The sequence below is a fragment of the Pteronotus mesoamericanus genome, unplaced genomic scaffold, assembly GCF_021234165.1.
Source record: "Pteronotus mesoamericanus isolate MK-2021 breed Mesoamerican mustached bat unplaced genomic scaffold, CSHL_Meso_final contig_68, whole genome shotgun sequence".
Lineage (NCBI taxonomy): Eukaryota > Metazoa > Chordata > Mammalia > Chiroptera > Mormoopidae > Pteronotus > Pteronotus mesoamericanus.
Window position 1 is genome coordinate 2070855 of NW_026555234.1, and position 19906 is coordinate 2090760.

The 19906-nt window shown below is 64.4% G+C and overlaps 1 protein-coding gene across 2 annotated transcripts in view; it reads right to left on the bottom strand.

Moving 5' to 3' along the window:
* Positions 1-263: 263 nt before the first annotated feature.
* The window catches only part of HTRA3 (HtrA serine peptidase 3), a 28743-nt gene continuing 9100 nt past the window's right edge, over positions 264-19906 (bottom strand). Inside the window, exons 2-9 of one of the 2 annotated variants that reach the window (XM_054581901.1) lie at positions 17416-17515; positions 14941-15163; positions 13455-13649; positions 12797-12829; positions 11095-11209; positions 4318-4366; positions 2654-2749; positions 264-1087 (exon numbers count right to left, since the gene is read on the bottom strand). In XM_054581901.1, coding sequence (XP_054437876.1) covers positions 922-1087; positions 2654-2749; positions 4318-4366; positions 11095-11209; positions 12797-12829; positions 13455-13649; positions 14941-15163; positions 17416-17515 — 977 coding nt within the window. In that variant the 3' untranslated portion in view covers positions 264-921. Of the gene's footprint in view, positions 1088-2653; positions 2750-4317; positions 4367-9777; positions 9829-11094; positions 11210-12796; positions 12830-13454; positions 13650-14940; positions 15164-17415; positions 17516-19906 lie in introns of those variants that run through there. The other variant, XM_054581902.1, reaches the window with a different exon arrangement.

Consider the following 19906-nt stretch of genomic DNA (forward strand, 5'->3'; position numbering starts at 1 on the left):
CCCCACCCCCCGTACCGGGGAGACACTGAGGGCACAGGGACTCGAGGGCCAGGTAGCACCCGCGCCTGCCCATGCTGGCTCTGGGTCCCCGGAGAAGCTGGGACCGGCGGGGTGGGTGCCCCAAATGCCCCTGCTGGCTAAGGACCATGTGCTTGTAAACTTTAATTTTCATACAGTAGAGAAACACAATACAAGCCACGTGGGGGTCGATGGCACAGCGAAGCTCACAGATACGCCCGGAGCCGGAGCGGGTGCCTCCTGCCGCTGCTGCTGCTCCTGGGCTCCATCCAGGCAGCCCGCCCCGCAGGGCCCCGCCGATTCTGCCCACCGCTCCAGGTCACCTCCAGGAGGACAAGCAATCTTCCAGACAGTGTTGGCCCATGAGGCTCCTGCCAGCTTTTCTCCCCGAGGGAAGAGGAGCTCACCGCCAGCCACAGGGCTCTGCTGGGCAGCCAGGGGATGTCCCTTCGGCGCCTGCTCCAGGCCAGGCCTGCCGAGCCAGGAAGTCTTGGGAGCAGGGTGCTCGGGCCAGACGGAGGTATGAGGTGCGCAGGCGGGAGGGTGGGAGAGAGGACTTCTGGGGGCTACAGGCGCCTTCCCAAGTACTGGGATCGTACATTATCCCGAGCACTTGGAAGGTGGCTCTTGGAAGGTGTTTACGCAGGGGACATGGAGCTGCCCCCATGGGCACCATGGTGTGGGAGCTGACACTTCCTGAGGCTGAGATTTGGACCCCTGGCCACGCCCAGCCTGTGGCTCTGTCCCCGGAGCGGGGGTGGGAGGAGGCCGCTGGCTCTGCTGAGGACCGACCTCGGTCCCTCGTCCTGGCCCCATCGAGGCGCTGGCTCCTAACGGAGCCCCTCGCTGGCACCTGTCTTCGGCCGCAGGCTCCACGCTCGGCGGTGCGGAGGGGCCTCAGCTTCACAGGACCACCTCGGGTGCAATATTGAAGAGGAGGTCATCGTTCCCCCGCCGCACCTCCAGCAGCAGCGGGGACTCGGTCAGCACGGCCTCCTGCAGCTCACTCGAGTCTGTCAGCGGACGCCCATTGACCTTGACAATGATGTCGCCGTCTTGGATGCCCCCTCTGCCGACAGGAGAGAAACATGGTCACTGCGCGCCACCGCGGGGCTCAGGCCCCGCCTGGGCACCATGGGGTTTCCCAACACCGGCTTAAGGAAGTCCTTGCAATGAACAGGCCAGGCCGGGGCCCGACGGCATGGCTTGCGCCTCAGACGAAGGGCAGACACGTCTACTCCTTCCCTCCCTCAGAGGGGCAGCTTCAAGTCCCGGCTGCGGCCCGCCTGGCTGGCCTGCCTCGAGCCCGGTGCGCTGGCCCCCGAGCCTCAGTTTCTACGCTCGCAGTCCTGCGTGGGAACATGCTCTGCAAACGGCACGAGGCCCAGGGAGTCGCTCTCAAAGCTGTCACCGTTGCTGAGGCCTCGGCAGAGGAGGCAGAATGTGCCGGGCTGGGCTCCCTCTGCTCCCAACTGGCTGTGGCCTTGCCCACCCCCCGGGCGGAAGGCTGGCAGGAAGGCTGGCACGGTGGTTCGATGTCAGGCCAGCAGTGCCACCAGCCACGGGGGCCAGCAGCGTGGCCAGCGAGGGCTAACTTCTCTGAGCCTCCGTGTCCCTATGTGTGACGTGACATGAGAGCAGTACCTTGTGCGTCCTGGGCGGCCGTGAGGCGTGACCAAGATGACGCAGCCTCAGTCATCAGCGGTCACGGTCAGCGCCGACCCCGCTCCCTAGCCCTGGGGGTGCCCGGCACGTGGCCGCCCTCCGTAACTGCCTGGCTGAGCTCAGCGGGGCACAGCAGCCCTGAGTAAAGAGCCGGCGCTGGGGGTGGGCGCAGTCACCCGCAGGCCTCCTGGATCTGTGCAACCGGCCGGGCCCGAGCGCTCCCGTGTCCACCACAGAAGGACGCGAGGGGCCTCCCGGAGCAGCACAGGGCGTGAAACCAGCGGGGGCCCTGCTGGGATGAGGGGCCGCGGAGGAGGCGGCCTGCCCGCCTGGCCCCCCTCCACGCCCATCCCCCGCAAACACCCCAGCCCCCAGTGCAGACCGCCGCCAGCTCCCGGAAAGGAGGCGTGGGGCCGAGGGGCCGATGCCACCCACTGACGCCCCCGATGGAGGGCGCAGCTGAAGGCGGGCAAGGGGCTCGCTCAGAGCCCCCCGGGGGCCGGAGCATCCACCAGTGTGCAGAGACGTCGCTGCCCGTCCGCCTCTGCTGGTGCTGCTGCCGCAGCGAGCCTCCCTCCGGCGCCGTGCCGCGCTGGGCCCTGGGGCAGAGCGGGCAGGCTGAGGCGGGCCCGTTTGGTGGAGGAGAGAACAGAGAGCCTGGGCCCGCCTCTGGGCTAAGGGGAGTCAGGCTGGTCCTCAGTGCGGGGGGTGTGGGCGGTGTGGGGGGCTCCACTGCTGTGTCCCCTGAGGATAGATGACATGCAAGCCACGGCAGGGCGTGGCCAATGCTCTACGGGACAGGCCCTCTCTCCAGCCTGCCCCCGGCTCCCAGGACAGGCCAGAGCCCCGCCGGCCACTCCCCACACCCCATCTTGCCAGGGAGCCCCAGGTCAGCGACGCAGGCCCCGTGCCCACCAGGGTGTCCGGCCGTCTCCCGCGCGGCCTCCCCGCTCCCCCCGGCGGAGCCCACCTCTGAGAAGGTGAATTTGGAGTGACCTCCTGCACGTAAATCCCACTGCTAACTTCCGGGAAGTCCGGGTTGTTGGCTTTCAGTTCTTCCACCAAACTGGAACGACAGCCCGCTGTTAGGTCCTTCCTCGGAGGCTCCAAAGGCGCAGAGCGGCCCCTCCTCGCGCACCCCCCGGCCCGACGCGGAGCCTCCGGGGCCCCCACACTGCCCGCTCCTGCCACTGCCCACTCCGCCTTGCCGTTGGCTCACCTGCGACCCCCACTCCACATGGGCTCCTCAAGAGAGGCCTTACTGAAGGGGCGTGGTTAGGCGTGTGGGGAGAGGGGGGTGGTGGGTAGAAGGGAGGCGGAGCGGGAGGATGGATGGTCAGCGGATGGGGGGGCGGGCGGGCGGGTAGGAGGCAGGGAGGCAGGGAGGGAGGGAGAGAGGAAAGATAAGTGGATAGATGGGAGCAGGGGTGGACAAACAATGGGTGAGTCATGGAACGGACAGAAAGAGGACTGGACAGATGGCGTGATGGATGGACGGATGGATAGATGGATGGGTGGACGAAAGAGAGAGAAAGGAAGAACTCATACAAAAAGGAAGTTGGCACGTTGGCCTGGGTTACGAACTGCCTTCAGATTTAGTCCCTAGACTAGCAGCTGCTGAAATAGGCAGAACAGGCGTTTCCGGCTCTGCACGGGTTTGAGGGGTCGTCGCTGAGCTCGCCTCAGCTCTCCCAGAGCCCCCACCACGGTGGCCCCTTCTTCTCCAGCTCCTGGACCTGCATGTTCCCCTCCCTCCCGGGCTCTCTTCCTGCCGTGTCCCTTCTTTATTTCCCTCCTTCGGGGTTTCCAGGCGCCCACTCCGCCGCAGGCCCCGGGCTGCGCGGGCCACAGTCCTCGCTCTCAAGGGGCTCACGGGCACGGCGGGCGGGGGGCCACAAACAGGCCACCCCAGCCCCGTGGGACCAACGCAATGCCGGGGGGGGGGGATGCGGCACGGCTCCGCCCGCTCACGGGAGGCCCCTGTTCCTGCCTGAGCAGCCTGTGTGCGGAGAACGGTGTCCCTAAAGTTACTCCACCCGGAGCCTTTAAACGTGACCCGGTTGGACATAGGGCCCTTGCAGATGTGATTGGTTGAGGATTCCCAAGTGAGACCATCCCAGCTTAGGGTGGGCACTAATCCAATGGCTGGTGTTTTTCTGAGAGACAGAAGAGGGGTGTTTGGAAGCGGACACACAGGGGGCGAAGAAGGCCGTGCGAAGCCATAGGCAGAGATGGGGGTGACGCAGCCACAACCCTGGGAACCCCAACAGCCACCCGGAGCTGGGAGAGGCTCCCCAGGAGCCTCGGGGGAGCCCAGAGCTGCCAGTGCCTCGATTTTGACCTTCAGGCTTTCGGAACTGAGAGAAAAGGCGTGTTCTGTGGTTTTAAGCCAGGTGCGGGGGAATCTGCTGCGGCGGCCCCAGGAATCTAGACCTCAGAGGCTTTCCAGAGGGGGCACCTAAATGAGGCCTGCGGGAGCCAATGGCGCCCACCGCACCCAGGGGGACCGGCCGAGGCCCACGAGGCCCAGGGCCTGAGTGTGTCAGGCCCACTGGGGCGCCTGTGGGTGGCCGGACGTGGCCGGACAGCATCTGGGGCCCCGAGGTGCAGCAGGGCGGAGCGGCTCACACTCACCTGGGCGTGATGGTCCTCATCCGTATGCCGATGAAGCGCTTCTTCCAGTCTGGAAAGAGAGCACGGCAGGGCTCGGTTAGAGCCGCCGAGGGGGCGGGCAGAGTGGCCGGGGGCAGGAGTCCCCCCAGGCGCAGGGGGCAGCAGACGGGTCCTGCTGGGGTCAGCCGGCCCCCCGGGGCGCAGGCAGCCAGGGCTGCTTCTCTCCTCTCAGCTACTCTGAGGCTGGGAGATGTCCTGGCTCAGGCTGGTGGCTTCACGCCACCCGCGCCATCCAACCACATCGGCTCCGACATCTGCTCTCCCTCTGAGCTCCACGCCCAACCCCCAGGGGCCAGCTGCGTTCTCCCCTCCGACCTCCTTCCCGCAGGTGCCCCAAACTTGCCCTGCTCAGATCTGAACCTGTCGGCTCTCCTGCCCCCTCAGATAACAGTGTTAAGGGGCCCCGACTGTGTGCCGGGCCCTCTGGTCGGGGCATCGCACACACAGCCCGCGGAGCGGTCCCCGCCGTCCCCCGCTGCCCAGCCTGTGACGTGGCTGGGGTCCTGGGCCGGAAGTTACATTGACATATTCAGAACCAGAAGACAAACCTCAACGTATGTTTAAAATTCCGTATTATAAAAGTATGCCCTCTGACCGCGATGGAATTAACTGAGAAATCAGTAATAGAAAGATTCCTAACAACTCATCACACACTTCTAAATAACCCATATTCGAAGAAGAACCAAAAGGGGAATTAGAAATTGTTTTAAATTAAGTAAAAATGAAAAGACAACCTATCAGAATTTGTGGGATGTAGGTAAAGCAGTACATAGAGGAAAATCCTAGTACAAAAATGCCGCAGTTTGGAAAGAAGAAAGTCTCAAGTCAATGACCTCAGCTTTCATGTTAAAAAAAAGATCAGATGAAACCCAAAGAAGGCCGAAGAGGGGAAATGATAAAAAGGAGAAATCAACGAAACAGGAAACAGAAATACAATAGACAAAATAAGTGAAAACCAAAAGCTGATTCTTTGAGATCAATGATCAATAAAATTGATAGGCCTTCCGCCAAGAAAAAGAGAAAAGATGCAATCGTCAATATCAGGAGCGTAAAAGGTGACATTGCTGCAGATTCCGCAGCTCTTAAGAGGATAAGAGACTAATATGAACAATAAAGTTGACAACTAAGACAAAATGTAGAGATCTCTTAAGATTTCCAAAGGACCAAAGCTCACTCAGGACAACATGACTAGCCCTATATCTATTGAAGACATTGACATTATAGTTAAAACCTTCCCACAGAGAAGCCGCAAGCCCAGAGAATCTCACAAGAGAATTGTACTGAGTGTGTGAGAAAGAAATGGCATCAATGCTAAACAATCTCCTCCAGAAAAGTGGAACTGACTGACCAGTCCTGTGATATTGGGATTCCTAATAAGAAAGGTACAGTTTGGGGTTTGGCCACAGCTCCCCTACTAGTGTCGAAAGCTTTTGTAATGTCCTAGGCGACTGGGGCTGCTCTGCCCCCGGCCCTTGGAACGGCCCGAGGGCTATAAAGGACTAACGGGCTTCTGTTATTCATGATGAGTCTGAGTTAACGTTGGTGAGGCGACTTTTGAGAAGCCCCAGAGCATGGGGGCCGGTTGCTGGAGGAAGCAGCCCCGGGATGAGAGGGTTGGAGTGTTCGGCCCCACCCCCTGACCTCTGGGGCGGGGAGAGGGGGCGGGGGATGAAACAATCACCAACGACCCGCGACCAGCGAGTTATTAACCCATCACACCTGTGTACAAGGCCTCCCTAGAGCCCCCAGGACGGGTTTGGGTTGGTGAACGCGAGGTGTTGGGAGGGCCGTGGCCCCGGGGAGCACGGACACCCCGCGCGCTCGCGCCCTCCCCTGCCCTACGCCGCTCTTCCATTGGGTGGTTCCCGAGTTGCATCCTTTTACAATGAACAGGTGACCTAGTAAGTACACGGCTTTCCTGAGTTCTGCGAGCTGCTCTAGGACGTGATCAGAGTCCAGGAGGGAGTCGTGGGGGCCGGTCAGTGAGGAGCACCTGGGCTTGTGACTGACACCGGAAGACCAGGGCCCATCCTGAGAGACTGAGCCCTCCCCCTGCGGGTCTGACACCGGCCCCAGCTAGATCACGCCAGACCCGAGTTACGCTGCGGGACCCCAGCGTGGGGTGCGGACCCCCCATTCGGTGACGCGGTGCTGGGAGAGGAGCAGCGCGGCGGCTCCTCTCTGAGAGCAGAGGGCCCGGGAGCCAAGCTCTTCCGAAACGCAGCCTCGCCGCATGACCCCTGCACCAAAACGGGGGAAGAAAGCTAGAGGTAGTTGTGACAAATCTTTACTACGCGTCTTCAGCAAATCGAATGCAACAATGTAAAACAGGAGAATCCATCAGGAGTAAGTGGGGTCTGCCCCAGGAAAGCAAGGATGGCTTAAGCCTCAAAGATCAACCGGTGCAGCGTCCACATTAACAGTCCGAACATGAAAACCATCCTCTCAGAAGATGTGGAACAAAACCTAACATCTACTCCTAACAAAAGCTAGAAACAGAGGGGAACTTTTCCAACCCGAGGAAAGACGTCTGTGCAAAACCTTCATTAATGTTGCACTCGATGAGGGACTGGAGATGTCTCCCCAAGGTGAGGAACGAGGCACGGATGTTGCCTCTCAGTGCTGTTTCCAGTATTTTACGGGAAGGTGCTATGCAATTAAAAAAAAAAAAAATCAGCAGGCATTCAGATGGGACAGGAAGAAGTAAAACTGTCTTTATTCACAGACCAAACAATCGTTTATGTAGCCAAGTGGTGGAATCTACGAAAAGCTGCTCGAATGAGTTAGCACGGTGGCAGGATCTCTTGTGATCAACATACAAAAAACAATTTTATTTGTGTATTCTAGTGACAGACAATCAGAAATTGAAACATGAAGGAATATACCGTTTATTACAGCCTCAAAACTCGGAAACATCTCGGAATAAAGCCAGTGCGCAGTGCGTAAGGCCCGCGCACAGAGAGCTAGGAAACGTCACGGAGAGAAACCAAAGGAGACAGAAATCATGGGAAGGCAGACTGTGCTTCTGGGCCAGGAGATGCAATATTGTCAAAGTGCCAGTTCTCCCCAAACTGCCTATAAATTCAACACACGCCCAATCAAACTGTCAGTGGGGGTTGGGGTGGAAATTGACGGGCTGATTCTGAAAGGCATGTGGAAACCACAGGGTCAGAACAAACGTGCTCTGGAGAAGCGCGCAGTGGCACCGACCCGGCCTGACGTAGGGCTGATTATAAGGCCACCGCTGCCAGCGCAGCCCAACAGCCGGTGGGGGGGGGGCAGGCAGACACCTGGCACGGGGCAGACACATCCGACTGCTGACCGAGTCGCACAGGCAGTTCGGTGGGGAAAGGATAATCTCTTCAACAGATGGCGCTGGAACAACTGGCTACCCAAAGCAAAAAAAAAAAAAAAAAAAAGGAAAAAAAAAGTTGATCTGGACTTTGCACTATTTTTAAACATTTAATTCAAAAGGCACCATAGCTCTGAATGGAAAACCTCAGAGAGTAAAACTCCCAGGAGAACAAAGGGGAAGGGCTTCTGACCTTCAGGCGGCACTGATTTCCTAGACACAACGCCGAGTGCCTGGTCCATTTAAAAACGTGATAAATTAGACTTGAGCCACATCCACCAAACGTCTGCTCTTTAAAAACAGCCGAGAGAATGAGAAGACAAGCCGCAGACCAGAGGAAACATTTGCTGCCATGTATCTGGTGAGGGGTCCCTATCCAGGATGTCTGAAGAACTCTCAAAGCCTCGTAAGAATGCCAACAACTCTGATTTTTTACATGGACAAACTGTTTAAACAGACGGCTCGCCAGCATCATGGATGGAGCCCGGGGTGGGGCGATGGGGTCAGGGAGGGCGGGGCCTGGTGGGGGCCTGCGCCAGGGGCGGCCTGGGGCGCCCACCCGGTGAGGTGGAGCCCGCCCGGAGGGGACCCCGCAGAGACCTGACAGGCCTCCGCCTTAGCCGGCGAGGCGCGCGGGGCGGGGGCGGGTCTGCAGGGGAGGCCGGACTGCACGGCAGGCGGGGGGCAGCGGCGGGCGGGCGGGCGGGGATGGGTGCCGGTGTGGGAGGTGCGGGAGGACAGAGTGGCGACTGAGAAGGGGGTCAGCGACAGGCGCCCCTGGAGTGGAGACGTCCACAAACAGGTACACACATCCCTTTCTGGAGCCGGGGAGGGAGCCCGGCTGGAAACGGGCATTTTGGGCCAGGGCAGTCACTGTCTAGAGGGCATTTATACGCACAACACTGGATGGTCCTCAGAGGGAAGGGGACAGGCCTGGGGTGGAGCCCTCGGCCCGCCCTCCTGCTTCCAGCAGGGGACTGGCCCTGGGGCAGCTTCGCTCTCACACCGAGGTCACGCTTCACGCTTCGAAAGAGGCAGCCGTGGGCGGAGCCCCCACCGAGCACCGGGCCGCCGGGCCCCAGGACAGGGCCCCCGCCCCGCCCCCCCCCTGCTTCCGCCTCCTCGGCCTCCTCCTCTGCTTGGGACGGATCGGGGCTCTGACACGTGTGGCCCTGGGACCCGGGAATGTGCGTTTGAGCCCCTTCCCCCATGATTCCCTGCAGCCCCCTCCCAACTCCTGGTCACCAGGACCAGCCTCATCAGAGACGTAGGGGGTTCCCCTCCCCAGGCTGGGGATGACCCCGAGGAGCTGTCCCCACGGTCACCGAGGGCAGACACCCCTCTCCATCCAGTTCCGTGGGCTCAAACGCCCCGGTCCTAGGGCCAGCTGAACCCCCAGACGCTGCTGGGGCCCCAGACCCGGGCAGCGCTGCAGCTCCCCGGCCAGCTCGGTGCTCCCTCTGACCTGGGAAGCCCCTCAGGGACCCGTGCACCCTGACCCCGGGCAGGAACAAGAGATGAGCCTTAACTAACATCTCCTTGACCTATTTAAAAGGTTTGTTTTAAAGAACTTTGAATGGATTTAGATAATTTAACATTTTTATTTTTAGAAAAAGCGAACGTGAACACCAGAGGATTTTAAATTATAGATTCGGCCATTCGGCTCAGACTTATTGGGCCCTGCACCAGCCCACTTGTCCTGGGAGGGGGGACGGCCCTGCGGACGGGGCTGAGATTTCCGGGGGCTCTGGGTGGAGGTCAACACTGACTGAGCCAGGCCCCGTGCAACGGAGGGGCGAGCCCGGCCCCGGCGGGTCCTGCCCAAGAGAGACAAGGAGGCAGAGGCAAGAAGAGAGAGGACGCTGCCGTCCCACGTCTCACGCAACGGGGACCTCCCCACCCGTGCTGTGCAAAGTGCAGCCCTGCCGGCCTCTGGAAGGCGGCCCCGGTCAAAGGCACCCCCGGAGCAGCAGGCAATTCCACAGGGAGGCTTAGTTCCTACAGAGAGAACCAAGGCTACTGGGCATCAGCAGACGGTTCACCAGAACGAGGTGGACAGGTGGATGGGTGGCTGGATGGCGACAGAGGTGCGGCCCTGGGTCATGTTCGGAGCTTCTGAGCTGCCAAGGGGAGAGGGCCCGGGGGTCAGAGGGTGCCTCGGGCCAACAGAAGCCTTCAGCTTCTGGCTCTGCCCTGGCGCCAGACCATCTTCACATAAGGGGCCCCGATGGCCACACGGGCTCCTCAACAGCAGTTCTTCACGTGACCAGTCCTCACGGCGCCGGTCCCGGCTGTACCGGCGCTGCGTGCGTGGCCGGCGGAGGGGTGGGGGGAAAGCATGCGGGAGCCCCCTGCTCTCAGTGAGCTGCTGCTGAGAGGGCTGGGAGGAGACAGGGGAGCCACGTGAGGGTGCGCGTGTTGGCCGAGCGGGGGGTGGGCCGGGCAGGCCAGGACGTGGCCGTGGAGACAAAACGGCAGGAGAGGGAAGCTCACTTGGTCTGGAAAGAAAGGCGGGAAGGAGAGGGCACCAGGAAAGGCCCCGAGACCAGAAGCGTTCCCCTCATCTGCACAGTGGCACGCCCTCACTGGGGGGGGGTCTCCTGCGCCCGCCCAGGCCTCTCCCAGGTGGGTGCTCGTGTCCATACTGAGTGGGCAGGGCAGGCTGGGCATCCCTGGGCGGGCAGGGTGACAAGGTGGAGGCTGAGAGGAGGGTGACTTCCAAGGATCAGGGGCTTGGGCTCCACGCTCCTGCAGTATCGGTTGCCCTACCTGGCAGGCTGCACAGCCAGAGGGCAGGGAGAAGTACTTGGGGATGGTCAGATGGACGGTAGGAAGGGCGGATAGGCGGGATGGGTGGATGGGTGGATGGGTGGGTGGACGGATGGATACGTGGATGGATGGATGGCTAGGTGGATGGACAGATGGCTAGGTGGATGGATGGATGAATAGGTGGATGGATGGATGGATAGGTGGGTGGATGGATGGGTAGAAGGAGGGAGGGATGGGGGGAAGGAAGGAAGGAGGAAGGAAAGGAAGGAGGAAGAAAGGCAGGAAGGAAGGAAGAAGGAAGGAAGGAAGGAAGAAGGAAGGAAGGAAGAAGGAAGGACGGACTAGGCTCTGACAACTAAGAAGTGCGGACACAGGGAGCCCAGGAGCTCAAGCAGCTGGAGGTGGGAGCTGAGGTCAGAGACCCCCAGCCTGCCTAGAGGGGCCGACAGGGAACGCAGCCATGGCGTGAGAAGGGGGAGGAAGACCTGAGGGAGACGGAGGCCCAGCGGCGAGCAAGGGCACGCGGCACCGAAGGACGGGCCGGCGCCGCGGGGCACGGGAGGCCCAAGCCCTGGCGCCCTGTCCCTGGCCTCAGCCCGCCCCGGGGCGCGCGCTACCTTTGACTTGCTTGTCCTGGAATTCCGTGAGGAACTGCGTGATGCGGTCCGAGGGGATGGCGAAGGAGATGCCGGCTGTGACCTTGAGGGTATTGATGCCGATGACCTCGCCGTCCTGGGCGTGGGGAGAGCAGAGCGGGCGGTTGCAAGGGCAGCGCAGGCAGCTGCTGCCCCCTCCGGCACTGCACGGTGTCTGGGCACCACCGCTGGCCTGGCCGCGGCCCCGCTGGAGGAGCCCTCGGGACAGCCCCGGAGCCGTCTGGGTCAGGGACCCCGGCCCTCCCAGCACTTTCCTCCACACCTGACCCCTCCTCCCTGGCTGGAGGGCCTCCCTTCCTTTCCTCCCACTGACCCCCGACTCCCCCGGGCTGTGTTCTGAGGGCTGGAACCAAGAGAGGGATGTGACGAGGACTGGGGACCGGGGCCTCCCCTGTCCCTCCCTCAGGAAGCTGGGTGGGGGCCAGCGGGGCCCGGGCGGCTCTGCAGCACACGTCGCTCTCCTCCGTCTGTTTGGAGCTGGCTTCCCACCCTGCCCCTGCCCTGCCCCCATCAGCTGGTGCCGCGGGCCGGGTCTGTCCTGGCCGCCGGGGACCACACGCTCCTGGGAAGGCTGCTCCCCACAGCCTGGCACACGCACCCCTGGGCCCACGTTCCTGCCCGTCCCAGGGGTGGCTTCCCAACCAGCTCCCCAGGGGCCCCCCTTGGGGGCAAAACTTCGCATCCAGGCACACGTCATCTGCCTGGTCCCCTGAGCTCTCAAGGAGGGGTCTCTCACTGGCCCTGTCTGCCCATCCCCACCACCTCCTGGCCTCCCACTGGAAGTCCACCCACAGAAAGTCCAGTCGAACGCCAGTGGGATGCGCCCTGCCGAAGGCCTGCCGGGCTTCTTGGGGTGCAGGGTGAGCTTCCAGACGTGTCGGGACATGGGACTCCAGCTTCCCCCACCGTCCGACCCCTCCCGCTCTGCCTCTCCAGCAACAGCGCTGGACCCCCCTGGGACCCCCCTCCCCCGGGGGCCATGCCATGCCCTCTTCCTCAGGTTATTTCTCCTGCATCTCCACAGCCCAGGTTAGATGTTCCCGCCTCCAGGAAGCCCTCCCGGTCCCACGTCAGCTGCAAGGCCTCGCTGCCCGGCGTCCGTCCAGAGCTGTCTCCCTGCCCCTCACATCGCGCTTGGGTGTGTCCACGCCTGACACCCTCCTGCCCCACAATGGGAGCTCCCCAGGTGGGGACGGCACGGTGACAATTCCCGGGGCCCTGGAGCTAGGAACCGAGCTTCCTGGGCTGATTGGGGAAACCTCGCCTGGGATGAGAACGAGGCTGCCTCCAGGGTGGGCCCAGGATGGACCTGGGGCCGGGGACTCGAGGGGTGTGAGCGAGGAGGAAGGTGGTCCCTCATCTTGCACGTAAACTAAAGGACGGGAGGTCCAAGGGGGTGACCAGCCCCACCTGGTGTCTCCACAGCCCTGGGTCCCAGTGGGTACGTGGCCCCAGCTTGGCCGCTGCTCTCAGGTCACCCTGGTTCCTCTAATGGCCACCGCGTTCCCGGGGGGCCCCGGGGCTCCGGGCAGCACGCGGCCGGGTCACGTCCTCCTGGCCTCCAGGCCGGCCGCTTCCCCAACCGTCACTTCCGCCTCGAAGCTGCCCCACCCCGTGTGAGCAGAAAAGCAGAGGCCTGAGGCCCGATCTGGGGGACACTCACCAGGTTCACCAGCGGTCCCCCGGAGTTCCCGTACTGCAAGGGGGAAACACAGCGTCAGCCGAGCCCCGAGCCCCACCCGGCGCGCCCCGCGCTTTTCCTCCATCATTCCCACGGCGCAGGGGCGCGGCCAGAGTTCGCCCCCAGTGGCACGGAAAGGCCGCGTCACAGATGGGAGGGCCGAGGCCCGCGGAGGCCAGGCGGCGCGCGCTGACCGTCGGGTCTGACCCGGGCAGCGCTCTCCGCACAGACCACAAACCGCCTGGCGGCCCAGCCAGGACGGCCAGCCCCAGGATGGGACATGATTCTCATCCTGCGGCCTCAAGGGGCCCCGACGAAGGCTGACACTTCCGGCGGACAGCCCGAGCCGCGGCGGACCCAGAGAGGCGGCTGCCGGGCATCTGCGCAGAGCGCTCTGTGAGTGCAAAGGGCACCACCTCGCAGACCACCGCCAATAAAACCGTGCTGGCCGGGGGTGGGGGCGTCATTTGGGCAAAGACAATCCAGGGGCGTGGCTGCGCCTCTACATCCTGGAGGGCTGTCCCCAGCCAGGGCAGGAGCCTCTAACTCCAAGGGCAGACCCGCACCACGGGACTTCCCAGCACATGGACACGAGTGATGAGGTGGGCCCTGGGGACCGTGGACCGCCGAGAGGACTCACGTTGATGATGGCGTCCGTCTGGACGTAGTCCATGTCCGAGTCCCGGAGGCCCAGCTCCTTGCCGTCCCGCTGGGCCGTGCTGACGATGCCCGTGGTCACTGTGTTCTGCAGGGCGAAGGGGCTGCCGATGGCCACCACGAACTCGCCCGGCCGCAGGTCTGCTGAGCGGCCCAGCAGCAGCGCTGGGAGCTTTTTCTGGGGGTGGGAGGGGCACAGGAGGGAGGCTCAGCAGGGCGCCTTGGGCGCAGACCACAGCCAGACCACGGCCGGGCCCCCGCGGGGCAGTCCCAGAGCAGCCGGGGAGAGCCATCAGGGTGAAGGCCAAGGCAGGTCGCCCACACAGATCAAGGCCGGGCGGGCCTCCCGCTGACCCACGGCGGGCAAGAGGGACCCTGGCTGGTGGCACCCACGGAGCAGAGGTTCAGTCCCGCCCGTGACGGCAGGTCTCCCAGGGTGGACCGCAGGGCCCATCACGGGAGGACACACAGAGGCTCCAGCTGGGCACATCCTCTGAGGCCATCAGGCCCATTGGTTGGTCACAGGACCCTCTGAAAATCTGATAGACGCTATGCGCACCAGCCGCCAAGAGTGCACCGCGCACAAACTGAAGCATGCGATCAAGAGATCTGCAGGAGCCCCGGGGCCTGGCGGGGGACCTGGGAACCCCAGTTCGGAATCTTTGACCCCGCTCTGCCTATCTCCCGGGATCTGCACACAGGGACACTGAGGCCCAGAGAGAGGAAGCGGCCTAACCAAGCCCCGCCTCCCCGCAACCCCCCACCCACTGACGCCCACGCATCCTCTCCTTTTTCTGGGTGGGGCAGCGGAGCCTGGCTCTCCCTCTGCCTCTGCCAAACGGGACCAGGCGCTCTGCCGCGGCAGGGAGCGGCCCGGAGCAGGTGTTCCGCACCTGTCGGGGGGCTGAAGCGCATGCGCCCACACGCGTGAAACCGGCGCAGGCTGAAGCCCCGCCGCCCTCAGCCACGTCAATTTCCCGGGGCCGGTGTCACGCCCCTTATGTCCGATGTCACCCCCAGGGAGCCGGGGGCCACGGGGCCCTCTCGGCCCCACTTCGGCAGCTCTCGTGGGTCTGGAAACCCTTCCAGATGGAAAGCTGTATAAGAAGGTCACAGGGATCTTGCTGCCTTTTTCACGGCAGCTGGGAGACCAAGGGGGAGGTGCAGGGACAGGACGTATGTCCCAAGGGTTGCCCACCCGCCTCCGTCACACGCACGGCACGGCTGCGGCCCTGGGTGGGCCCGAGAGGGACAGTGTGGCTGCGGGCCTTGGAGGACCCTTGCGCGGCCTGGCTGTGAGCGGCGGGCAGCGGCCTGGCACCCGTCTGCCTGACCCAGCGCGGGACCGGCTGCCGGCCCCTGGGGCCTCAGTTCCTCCAGCTGCCCCCGGGGAGGCCGGGCTGCCGGGCCTCCACAACCTGGAGTCCAGGGGTCCCCCACCCGCCCTGCCACCCCCGCCGCCCACTCACGTTGGGGTGGATCTTGATGGTGGCGATGTCCGACCTCTTGTCTATGTCTTTGATGGTGGCCTCGTAGGTGTCCCCATTCTGGAGCTGCACCTTGAGCTGCTGCCGGCCCGAGATGACGTTGTTGCTGGACACCACGTGGGCGTTGGTGAGGATCAGGCCGGCCTCCGACAGGATGAAGCCCGAGCCGCTGGACAGCGGCACGTTGCGGCCGAACAGCGGGTGCCTGTGGGAGGGGCACAGTGACGGCCGAGCCGGCGTGGGGGCGAGAACGTGAGTCCGGGGACCCCAGGCCCCAGCCCCAATCCTGACTCTTCCGCTTCCCGGCCGTGGCCTTGGCCAGGTCACTAAGTCTGTCCCCTTGGGCAACCATCAGGAGGGGCAGGGATCTGGGACCCGCAATTTGCCGGGTGAGACAAGAGGCCCTAAATGTCAGACGCGCGATGACACAGGTGACACTTGCTGCTCTGATAACAGGGAGCTGGAGCCAGACAGGCCCAGATTCTAATCGCAGGTCCAGCCCTGCTTATCTGCCTGAGTGCGGGCGGGTTGCTTTGCCTCCCAGAGCCTCCGCCTCCCCGTCCGGAAACGGGGCAACGACCCTGCTCTGCTCCGGGCAGGCCCCTGAGGGCAGCCTGGAGCGGAGTTCGAGGTCGGTCCTCGCTGACAGGTGACAGCGCCCAGCCCCCGGAGCAGCAGTCACAGCCCAGTCCCAGGGCGGGGGGCGGGGGGCAGAGTGCCGGACGGGCGCAGGACCTTCTCCAGGGCGGGGCCCTCGGGGGCCCCCTGAGCGGCCCGGAGGGAGCAGGGACTCGGGACATGCGGCGGTTTTTCAGAAAAGAGTGAGAAAATGGGCCTAGCACCGTGAAAGGGGACGGAGGGGGGATGTGGCAGGGCAGGGAGCCTCTGGGCTGGACAGGACTAGTGACGACAGCAGTGTCATTAAACATTCCCTGCGAACCCGGGAGGAAGCCAGGTAGTGCTCACGGTAGGTGCCCCGCAAGGCGGGCAGGCAGGTCTCCGGTCCACAGGGGGAACTGAGACCCAGAGACACGCCACTTGCCGGGCCAGGCCAGCGGGGGCAGGGCAGGGGTGTGGCCCTGGCATCCCGGGGCCTCGGCCTCCCTCAGGTGACCACAGCCTGTGTCTGCCCAGCGCCGTGCGGGCCCTGGGCGGGGGCCACGCCGGAGAACCTGCCCGCGGTGCCTGCCTGCCTGCCTGGCTGACGTGCGCAGGATTTGGTGTTTGTCTGTGGAAGGGCCCGAGGCGGCCCGGGGCGGCCTCCCCCGGGGTCAAGGTCACAGCCGAGGCTTCCCCTGCTCGGTGACCATCTTGTCTGTGTCTGTCCGGGATCTGTCTCGTCTGTGTCTGGGATCTCACCCTCGGCCCCGCCCCCGGGACACCAGCCTCGAAGGCTGACACGGAACCACTGCCGCCCGCCGGGCTGCCGTCAGCTGTGAGCTGGCGCGAGGCCGGTGCCCGGGGCCTTCTGCAGAGGCGAGCGCGGCCCCCGTCCAAACCACCTGCACGGCTAGGGACTTAGCACAAGTGCCACTTAGCCTGTCCAGTGGTAATTTCCGCAATGACACGTCTCAGGGTCTGGGACCCACAGAAAGGCCAGCGGGGGCTCCGAGTGGGGCAGGGGGCAGGGCCGGCTCTGAAGCCCAGGAAGCCGGGTCGCACCCCCTTAGCACTCAGCAGCGGTGCGAGCTGGGGCAGCCAGGCCCTGCTCCCACAGGCAGCAAATGCAGGCGCGGCAGCCTGCCTCGGGGGCTCGGGAAGTTGCGGTGGGTGGGGGAGTGGAAGGGCCTTCGGGTGCCGGCACGGCGGCGGGGGCGGGGGGGTGCCTCGGCCCGGCCCTCGGGGTGAGTCCCAAGGGTGCCTGCTCTCTCTCATCTAATGGGCGGCCCCGCCCAGGGCTGTTTGAGAAATGTGGGCAAGCAGCCACGGTGGTGGGGGGCACGCAGGAGGTGACCATGGGGACTGCTGTTCTGACAGGGCTGGGCCCCTGCCTCTCATCCGCTTGCCCCCGGGGAGCATCGCTGGCAGCGGGCGCCGTGCCTGCCCTCCACGGCCATGGGGCACACTGGAGCCCAGCGAGCAGGGGACCCTGTGCAGGGGGCGGGGACAGTGCTCATTCGTTCGGCTTTACTCCACGGCCCCTCTGGAATGTAAACGCGTAATAGCTGCTAGATAAAGCTGGTTGAATGAATGAATGAATGAAAGGATCCTCAGCTACCACCCACTGAGCACCGGCCTGGCACCTCCAGCTCCGCGGGGGGCGATGTCGCTGCCCACGTCCCTGGGTGAGGGGCTCAGAGTCAGAGACGGGGCTCCCTCCCACGGGGCCCACAGCAGCTGGGGTGCACCTGCCCCAGCCCAGTCTGGCTCCCACGGCCCCCAGCGCTGGCATGGAGCCTCGTCTGGGCCCCGGCCGATGGCGGGGACGCCGCGGAGCGGGGAGGGGACTCCACGCACCTCAGGAAGAGCTCGATGTGGACCACGGCCGGCGCGATCTTCTCCACCACGTCAGCGATGAAGTTGAACTTGTAACGCGGGCTGTTCAGCTTGTGGAGACCTGCACTGGCAGGAAGAACCCAGTGCCTTAGTGAGCCCCAGGTGCAGCCCTGAACCCACCTGGGGCAGGGGGAGCTCCCCTTGAGACCCCCGGCAGTTCACAGCCCTTCGGGGACACCCCCCACTCAGCAGCACAGTGACCCCCAGATGCTGGACGGGCTTTCTCACCCCGAGAACTGTTCATGCTGAGCTTTCCCACATCGCCCCCCTGGGGACTGCCCAGCCAGACAGGAGGTTCAGAGAGGTCAGAACACTCGGTCTGGGCGGCACAGCAGGGACACATGCTCAGGCTGGACCGGGGCTGGTCCCCGGGCCCCAGTGCTTCCGTCAGACACAGCAGCGCCCTGGCACGAGGACACGGCCCCGCCGCGCGCTGGCTCCAGCCACCCCCCAGGCCGCGGGGTCCCCCTCCGGGCTACCCTGGCCGGCCGTCGTGGGGGTCCCTTTTGTACTTCACTTGCCCCACCAGAGCTGATTTTGCCAGGCTGTTCACAGACTTCTCTGGAACCTTCCCTGGCTCAGATTTCTGCTGCCATCAGCAGCAGGGCCGCTGTCTGCTGGGACCACAGGCTGGAGGCATGTCGTTGGCACGGGGCCCAGCCCCCGAGTTCCCCTGCTCAGGTCCGTGCTGTGCCAGGGTCCTACAGGTCCCTGCCGGAGACAGGCACTACCTGGACCCAAGCAGCCGTCCCGGGGCCCTGGGTGAGCCTTGGGCTGTGAGCCCCTCGGCCCAGGCCTGGCTGGGCAGGGCCGCCTTCCAGCTGTGTGGCTCCAGGCAAGTCATTCACCCTCCCTGGGCTTTGACTGTGTGGGAACTGGGGTAAGTGTGACTAGCACTGTGTGAAGCTCCCCGCTGGGGATGCCACCAGGCACCCTGCCACCCTGGTGTCGGCGGGCAAAGCGGGCCCGGCCCGTCAAACCCTGTGGGGCAGCTGCGGCCTCTCCTGACGACCCCTGGCGGTGACCGGGTGTCGGGGCTGAGAGAAAGCCCGGCTCTCCGGGTTGTCGGAAGGGCGGGAGGTGCTACTGAGTGCAGCCGCGGGCGCTGGCCAGGCCACCCTCGTGCCCAGAACGGCCAGTGCCGTCCTGCCCCGCATCCCGACTACTGTCCTGCCTGTTTGTCTTCGAAGTGGGGGAAGTGAGGCCCAGGGAGAGGAACCCTTCTGCCCGAAGACACACGCAGTGAGAGGAGAACCAGGCTCCCTTCCTCGGGGGCCCTCACCCTCCCACCCCGTGCCCCCGAGGCCCCAACTGTCCACTGAGCACGACCCGGGACTCAGGGCCCACGGGGGCGCTGGCCCCGGTCTCTGTGGCCAGGGGTGGGAAGGAGGGCCCACGCCACCGGTCCTTCGACGTCTACCTCGGGCGGCCCGTGGGCCCTGACCACAGAGGATCTGTCGGCCCGAATCAAAGGCCGCCTGTCTGGGGGGCCAGAGCCTGGCTGGGAGGCGGGCCCGCTGCCGGCCACCGCCCGCTCCCCCACGGTCCCAAGGCGGCGGCCAGGGGCCGCGGTGCCCAGGAGCCTTCGCCCTGGAGGCAGACCCCTGGGGGGCCGGGTCTCAGGTCAGGGGCATGTTGACAAGCAGCCAGCAGCAGGGCCCTCTCTGGGCTCCCAGCACACACAGGTGCGCGGCACGGCCGCTCCACGCGGGACGGCCGATCCTCCTGGACATGCCGGGAATGAGGCTGCCCACCGGGCAGCCCAGCTCCGTCCGCCCCGCCCAGGGCCCTGGGAGCCCACGCTCGCGCCCCAGCCAGGCCCTGCCCCCTGTCCAGGCCTGCCTCCAACACGACGCCCCCACCAGGCCACCCCCATGGCCAGGGCCCTGGGGGTCCCCAAACCCAGGCTGGCAGGGCTGGGGTGGATTTGGCAAGGTCTGCAGCTCTCCCATACACACCGAGGCTCGACTGACCCCAGCCCGAGGCTCATGCCCCGCTGCTGTGCTGGGGGGTCAGTCCCAGGTGCACAAGGCCAGGCATCACCCCTCCCCACTGTGCCCCCTGCTGGGCCTGGTCTATCTGAGCTGAGCTGAGCTTCTGCTCTATCACCCACCATTCTGCCTCCACCTGCAAGAACCGCTCCCCACTTCTCCCTACCAAGATGCTCCAACTTGTCCTGGGCACAGTTCAAATCCCACCTCCTCCAGGCAGCCCTCCAGCAGACTCCCCCCAGTCAGAACCAGGTTCTCCTGCTCCTTGCACAATGCCTGCCCCATAGCACTGGCTCTCGGGTGCAGCATATTCCACCACGCGTGCTCAGTGCCTTCGGGTGTGCACCTTGTGTTGGTACAGGTCGGTCACCAGCTACACACAGCACAGTGCGACCAGTGAATGGACAGAGGGAAGCTCAGGGGCGCCCCGACCCAGGCCTGGAATGGCGCACCGGGCAGAG